The sequence below is a fragment of the Boleophthalmus pectinirostris genome, unplaced genomic scaffold (genome assembly GCF_026225935.1).
Source record: "Boleophthalmus pectinirostris isolate CB_2022bp ecotype Guang Dong unplaced genomic scaffold, ASM2622593v1 HiC_scaffold_21, whole genome shotgun sequence".
In the NCBI taxonomy this organism is placed as follows: domain Eukaryota; kingdom Metazoa; phylum Chordata; class Actinopteri; order Gobiiformes; family Gobiidae; genus Boleophthalmus; species Boleophthalmus pectinirostris.
In genome coordinates, this window is record NW_026571175.1 from 23,760,020 (window position 1) to 23,768,065 (window position 8,046).

Below are 8,046 nucleotides of genomic sequence, written 5' to 3' on the forward strand. Positions count from 1 at the left end.
TGCCTGGAATGTTGCATGGTATGACTTTAAACATATCCATAGCATTTACTCATTACAGGTGTTTCTATTGCTCAAAAATACAATAATTCCTCCAGTGAATAGGGGTGACTCTCCTCAGATCTGACCTGTAATGGAGCCAATAGTAGTCTCCCTTGATAAAGATAATTTAAATCTTTACCATGGAACATTCTAGACAAAGCAATAACATCTCCATGGAGACAAGTAGGTGACGGACCATTCACCGGAAAAGTTGCGCAGTGCACCTTTAATGTAATAGTGAGTAAAGATTAAATATTTGATAACAACTTTTTAATAAATAAGTCCATATCTGTATCTTAGGCTTCTTTTTATTTCAAGCTACATTTTTTGTGATAATTTTATGCCTGATGCTTTCAATTGTATTCTTCAAAGTGACCACAGGAGGCACTGAGCTAAACTCTTTTCTAAGCTGAAATTCAATGATGGTCTGAATCATGGGTGCAGCAGGGAAGTCCATGCAGATGATGCCCAGACGCTGGTTGAGGTTGGTTTTGGCCTGGAGATATTCGTATAGCTGGAGGTTGACTCTTTGGGCTACAGCTCTGGGGAATGCGAACAGCCCCGCCCCACTGCTGAAGGTGAGGTAGATCCGCGCCAGGTTTCCCCCCGGAGCAGCCTCCAGGTGGTTATGGACGCTCTGCCACTTCTCCTTCACGTGCAGCAGAGTGGGCACCTGCGTGGCACAGACAGACTCAGTCACAATACGATTCAACAAAAATCATTATCTTGTATGAATTAGAGAAAATAATTTTAATTAATGGTTGTAATGAGTAAGTATTAATAATAATTTAAATTCCGTAAAAGTGTAACTTTTCTTGTGGAGGTTCCGCCATCTGCTTGTATCCATGGTGATGTTATTACTTGCCTGGGATGTTCCACAGTATAGCATTAAACAAATACATTTTCTATTTATTAAATTCTAGTTTTTATTTCTCAAAACTACCCAAAAATGTGCATTGTTACTGTAAGCAAGCCTACTTCTTGGTCTTGATAATAATGCTGCTTGTCTCCATGGAGATAGTTAAATTAAATGCCATATTGTAGAACATTCCAGGAAAAAAACAATAACATCTACACGGAGTCAAGCAGGTGGCAGACCCTCTATAATAATAATAATAATAATAATAATAATAATAATAATAAATTTTATTTATATTGCACTTTACATAAAATAATCTCAAAGTGCTACAGGTAAAAACAATGAGTAAAAAGGTGCATCAGAAACAGTGGATCAAGCTAAAACCAGTGCAGGAATTTATAAGATAAAACCAAATTGTTAATCTGATCCAAGTTGATGAACTGTAGGTTTACATTGCAAGTTCTTGCAAAAGAAATGTGGAATGCGACAACTACCAAATATATTAAATATTGTTTTAATGATAAGAGTTTTCTGGGGGGAGTGAATAGTTTGTGACATGAATGCAAAGAATTTAAGTTCAATCAATATTGTAGCATTATGGACTAGAAACAGAAATAAAATATAAAAGAAATGTACGTAACACTTTTTAATAACTACATCCTGATTCATAATGATCAAATGGTTTATTTAAAATCATTTAACTTAGTAACTACTGTCTAACTTTTCTCCATGCTTGTGTCCATTGAGTTGTTATTGCTTTTTCTAGAATGTCTCAGTATGGCATTAAACATTTTTATTCATTAAAAACTTGAATTCTTTCTGTGAGCGAGTTCGCCTCTCCACAGATCTGACATGTAACTTGGCCCTGTGGCCATCAGCTGCTGTCTCTGTAAAGATACAGAAGTGTCATGACATCTTTGGAACTTTCCAGGCAACATATTCATGGACAGAAGCAATTAACAGACCCTCCATCATAAAATTTACACAGTGCACCTTTAATTAATAACCAACCTAACCTCTTATTTAAGCAGTTGCTTTGTTTGAATCATTCCTAATCATTCTTGATAAACTATAGACTAATATCGTGCTTCTTTCAAGTCATACAGTAAACAACAGTCATTTAATTAAGGCAAATCTTTGTATTTTAGATGAGTTTTATATGTACCTGTATGCAATTAAATTGTGTCTTAATACCTTCCAATCATCTGCTATGTCCATGGACCAGTAGCGCATGCCCAGGTCTGGGCCAGAGAAGTCTTGCATAATGATGATTTTGCCCCGCACCTCCCCCAGTGTGGGCACCAAGCGGCTGTGCCAGAGCAGGTCCCAATGGGCATAGCGGTGAATATAATCCACCACCGCACCATAGATGTCATTGGTTTCACTGAACTCCTCCTTCACCCTCATCAGCACCGTCTCTGTGGGAAACTCTGTGAGGAAGTCCACCACTCCCTCCAGAACGTGCCCAAAATGTGCCCGCTGGTATGAGACCCCGTGGTGGATGGTGAGGTTGCCATTAACGTGGCGAACTCTGATGTCCAGGAAGCGCACCCCGGCCCGCAGCTGTGAGGCCAGACTCCAGGTTTGGCACTCGGCATAGATCCCTCCGAACAGCGCCATGGTGTTGTGGGTGCCGGGCATGGTGACTTCAGACAGCGGCTGGGCATCAGGGAGCTGGGACATCCACGAGGGGTTCAGGAACTCAGGGTGGGGGGTGTCATCGTAGTCTGGGCGCTGAATGGCACTGGAGCTCAGACCAGTGATGCTGAAACCAAGAGAAGACTTTGATATAGAAATATGTAACACGTAAGAAACAGTAAATAAGTAAGTTGAGCTTTTCTACACTAAAATACAAGAAAGAAACCAAAATACATAAGCACATTATTCATCTACAAATACAACAAAGCAATTATACATGTTTGTTCATGTGCATTCATCCTCACACTATTTACATTTTTTTAATTTATTTCATTCATAAAGTATAAAAAGTGTCACAACATCAAACATACAAGAAATGAATGAAAAGGAGCAGAAAGAAGATTAATCTTTTGTTATCTGCCCCCTTTTCCCTTTTCCCTTTTCCAGACAATACATCAACACTGATAGTTACTAAACATTTCAAATCAGTGCATTTCAGTTCAGGCACAATTATCAATCAATTGCAAACACAAATCTTCACTTTTATGTAGAACAACTTTCCGTTTTCATACATACACATTGCTCACATTGATTTTATGTGTTTTTTAAAATGCCATTATTGTACTTGATTCTTTTATATCTTTGTCAAGACTATAAATTAACTCCTTTCACAGGCACACTTTGCTCCATAACCTTGGTTCTGAATGTGTGTTTTTTTTTTTTTTTTAAACATGTAGGTTCCTTTTAAATTGTAGTGACTTGCTCTCATCTCAAACACATCGTTACAGTTTTGGTTTGTTTTAAGCTATGATTTAAGCCTCAAGGTGAACTTTATAAACTTGGAAATTAACTTAATTTCAGTGGGTTTAGCGTGTTTCAGAGTTTATAGCTCTTTTAAGAGAAGCCCGACTGTAGAAATGAAGTTCTGCACTAAGGGATTTTGCAGGTGTTTATCTATATCTCTTTTCTATATACTTGTGCTTTATTTGACACAGGTCTTACAATTTTTGCATCTTCTTTCATTTTTATTTTTGTTATTATGTTGTAATGAGTGAGATACTATGTCAAACATTTTTTTCTTGTGAATCAGTAAAGCCTGACTAAGTCTGTATAGTTTTAAGCTACAAACAGATGGGGTATAGAGCAGAAATTGAGCCCTCTAAGATATAATTTAAGTGTATTCTGTCAGCAATGTGACAAACAGGTTCCTTTTATGATACAAAAAGGTCTGTTGCATTTCAAATTAATTATTTCAACAAAAGGTTGTACTTACGCCAAAAGTAAAACCACTTTTAAAAACATGGTGTCTCTTTTCACTGTCCAAAATCTTCTAAATCTGCAGAGGAAAAAGTGGTGCAAAAATGTCACAAAAATTATAACAGTTTCAATAAGTATTTACACAAGACAATGCTTCTATTGTTGAACTGCTAGGTTAACATTCATGTCCTTGATTGCAGGAATCTAAACTACACAAATAAAAAAAGACACATTTCGGATAAAAACAGAACGGAACAAAACAGTTGTATCCCGTCTGGTGTGAGGTGCCCCCAGTGCACCCATCTACACAGTTTGAATGGAAGACTTAATCTTTTTAATCCCAAAACATAAGCACCCGCCCGTCTCTCTCTCTCTCTCTCTCTCTCTCTCTCTGTGTGTGTGTGTGTGTGTGAATGCTGCTGGAGGGTGGGTCTGGCCCAAATGTCCCGCTAGAGTCCACATACCTGAGTCCAAAAGCTGGTCCCTGGTCCGGATCACGACAGACTGGACGGGGACAAACCTGAGAGAGAGAGGGGTCAGAAAGAGTGACGGAGGAGCAGTGTCGACCCAGGATGTAACTGTGAAAAATACTGAAATGAACAGATGACGTAGGACTGTGGGGGGGAGTTTCTTTGGCGTTTTTGTTTATTTTGAGTTAATTACTAACAAAAAAAAACACAAGGCAATTCATTTCAGGTAAGGATGCCAATATAAATACAAAATAAAAATAAATAATAATAATTTTCACATATTTTTCACATATTTTGGTTCAGTTTTTTTGTATAATTGTTAATAATTGTAACAAATTTTGAAAGTTTAATTCATGTATCAAATCTTGTCTGATTATTATATACTGTACTGTAATTTTTTAATCTTGCGTGTGCTTTGTACTATTTGTATGTTTTGTACTCTGTATCTTATGTTGTTTCTCAGTAATTGTACATAGAATGAGAAGATTTTTGTATTTTTTTTTCTTTAATCAATTAATAATATTGCAGTTTTAAAATATCAACATTAGTAAAACATATATTATAGCAAAAATATTCAAAAAGTTAATTTATAGTGATCCACCTCTGTTTATTTAATAGTAAAAGTGTAATCTTTCCAGAGTAGATACATATTAAGTACAGCTAGTCCCATTAAACCACACAGAATCCTGAGAGTGTGTGAGGAGAGAGAGAGTTTTTGCAAAATGTGTAAAACATGGAAAAACTGTCAGGTGTTCTCATTCTGTCCCTTATCTCTGTGTGAGAAGTCAAATATTTCACAACATCCATGTGCTTTTCTTGTTGGAGAATATTTGGTCAGGTGGTAATACCCACTCTAGTGCACATACAATATTTTTACACTGAGGCCACAGGAGGCAATAGATAGGAAGTTATGTAATCCATATCAACAATGTATATAATAAATATTTGTTTTGTTTTTCTGAATCAGTGTTTGTTATTGTGTTTGGGATGTAATGTATTTTTATTGTTCTGAGTATTTGTCTAATAGTTGTTTTTTTTTGTTTTTTTTTTGTTTTTTTTTCAGTCTTCCAGTGGTGGGAGTTGTTGTTTTGCAAGTCTCAAGTAAGTCTCAAGTCTTTGACCTCAAGTCCAAGTCAAGTCCCAAGTCATTGGCCCACAAGTGCAAGTCCAGTTCAAGTCCTCTGCTTTGAGATTCAAATAATTTTAAGTCTTTTAACCAAAGTACCAAATACAGCTTGTATTTTTGCAATTTAAAGTATACGTACTGAAAAAATCATGGTATATTTGAAATGCTACTTTTTCCTTTTTAAATGTCTTGACAAGACCTTAGTGCAACTCAATACAGTCATAATAGAAAGAGATTTAAAAGGGATTTATAACTGTTATTTTCTTATGTAGTCTGCACTGAAATGGTAGTATAGTTGTCTATGCAGTTGTCTCTGTTTTACAGTTTTGTATGTGTATTACTGTATATTACTGTAAGAAATTGTATGATTCAGTATTACAGTACTTCAGTTACTGTTACAGCCATAGTAACAAATAGAGAAGTGGGGGGGACATGTTCCAGTTTGTTCCTGTGAAATTAAGCACTGTATGTACTGTAATGAGAAAAGTATTTCTTAAAAACTTTCTTTTTTTTTTTCAGGAGAAGCATCAAGTCTTCTCAAGTCTTAGTCCATTTTATTAAGTCAAGTCTCAAGTCCTCAAAATATTGACTCGAGTCTGTAATACAATTCTTATAGCTGTCAATTGTTGTTAAATGTAGCTGAAGGTGATAGTTAAGCCACAACAAATACATGTGGTTGTTCCAATAACATGTACAAATAAATCACATCAACATTACTGTGGGTAAATAAGAGTGTATTGGAGGAAACCCAGCCTTTTTATTTCTCAAGTAGGTTACCCTAAAATATTGTCTCTAAGTCTCCCCATATTGTGTATCAGTGTTTCTTCAGTCATTATAAACCTGATAATAAGTAGGCTATATTAACAATTATAACTATTTTATTTTTAAAATCTGAAACCAATGTATGCCTAGTGAGTGTTCACATGCTTCTGTTTGCAAAACCCCAGAAATGTAAATTATATCAAATTCACTGAAATTTGATTAGCACTGCTCAGAGAGATGTCCAGAGAGATTTTAACAAGCAATGTTTACTTCAAGTTCTGTATATACAATATCACAAATTTATCAGCAGTCAGTTGCAGTGCTAAAGATGCACTACAACATTTCTAATGGGTGGTCTGCCACCTGATGTCTTTATCTTCAAATGTTATTGCTTTGTCTAGAATCTTCCAAGTCTGAATTAAACCTACTGTATCTATCACAAGGGAGACAAGCAGGTTACAGCACTACGCTACATTTCAGATCACAGAAGGAATTGTATTTGGATTTTTATTTCTGAGCAATAGAAACACCTGTAATGAATAAATGCTACTTAGAAAAGTCATACCATAGGACAGTCCAGGCAAAGCAATAATATTTCCAGAGAGACATGCATATGGCAGAACTTACGCCAAAAAACTTGCACAGTGCACCTTTTAAAGTAGCCCCATTGTGCTGTATATCAAACATTTTTGCAGTGAAATGTTGGTATTTGTTATATACACTGACTCACTCACCACAAGAGGGCACTGCGCCATATTTCAACATGACACAAGAGATTTTGTCTTCACAACATCCTCAGCTCACACAGAGATGACAGAGGCATAGACTGTTTGTAGGTCAAAGAAGAAAGGAGTCCAGAAGAATAGGCAAAACAGCCCTGTACGAGCTGTGAGTGTCAGGTGTCCACGGCCACAAAGGACTTCATGTAATATGTAAAACGTACTCAGAACTGAATGCACACTTTAAGTTGCCTTGACTTTTTGTGCTGCTGCCAACATAAGAAGATTCAGAGCGAGATTTGCAAAGAAAGAAGGACAAAGGCATCTGTTAAGCAAAATAGATAAAGAAAGGAAGTTGGATATCACACTTCCTATCAGTTACATTTTGAAAAGATTTAAAACTATATTGAATTTCTGTTTTAAATAAAATCAAGTTGTTTTTTTAAATGGTGTAGGCTTATATGATATGTTTTTTGTTTTTTTTTCCATTTTAAAGATTCTGTACTACAGAGGTGGGTACCTGCAAGTCGTGACTTGGACTCAAGTCAGACTTGAGTCACTATTTTAGGACTTTAGACTTGACTTGATAAAATGGACTAAGACTTGGGACTTGACTTGGACTTGAAGGTCATTGACTTGGGATTTGACTTAGACTTGAGGCCTGTGACTTGAGAAGACTTGAGAAGCACTCAAATCTGAATTCTTTCTATTCTGACCATAATGATTCACACTAAGATCTTGTCAAGACATTTAAAAAAATATTTTCTACAATTTTTATATACTCTATAAATACTCATATATAAATATACTATGACTTTTTAAGCACAGTTTATCTTAAAAGTCATATAAATTGCAAAAGTTTTAGCTATATTTGGTACTTTGGTTTAAAGACTTGAAATGACTTGAAGCACAAAGCAGACAACTTGGGCTTGACTTTGACTTATGGGCCAGTGACTCTAGACTTGACTTGGACTTGCCTGTATTTGATTTGGGACTTGCCTCGGACTTGAGATCAAAAACTTGAGAGTTTCTTGAGACTTGCAAAACAACGACTTCCACCTCTGCTTTATTACACAAAACTGACTCTTGTGAGCCTTTAGCCATGTTAGAATGTAGTTACCTCAAGAAAAACATACCCAGAGTTGTGTTTTATTTCGTTCACATATGTTTCAGTAA

The 8,046-nt window shown here is 36.0% G+C and overlaps 1 protein-coding gene across 1 annotated transcript; it reads right to left on the reverse strand.

Moving 5' to 3' along the window:
• Positions 1–214: 214 nt before the first annotated feature.
• Positions 215–4,375, reverse strand: si:dkey-266f7.9 (uncharacterized protein LOC100006223 homolog). The gene is made up of 4 exons (XM_020925867.2): positions 4,258–4,375; positions 3,810–3,872; positions 2,093–2,663; positions 215–712 (listed from the first exon to the last, which is right to left on the reverse strand). The coding sequence occupies exons 2-4, from the start codon at positions 3,836–3,838 to the stop codon at positions 353–355; spliced, it is 960 nt and encodes a 319-aa protein (XP_020781526.2). The 5' UTR covers positions 3,839–3,872; positions 4,258–4,375; the 3' UTR covers positions 215–352.
• Positions 4,376–8,046: the final 3,671 nt, after the last annotated feature.

Coding starts and splice junctions, on each gene's coding strand:
- si:dkey-266f7.9 (XM_020925867.2), bottom strand. CDS start 3,838: ATGTTTTTAAAAGTGGTTTTACTTTTGGC. Junction 2,664..3,809: donor AAAGTGGTTTTACTTTTGGC/GTAAGTACAACC, acceptor TCTTGGTTTCAG/CATCACTGGTCTGAGCTCCA. Junction 713..2,092: donor ACATAGCAGATGATTGGAAG/GTATTAAGACAC, acceptor TGTGCCACGCAG/GTGCCCACTCTGCTGCACGT.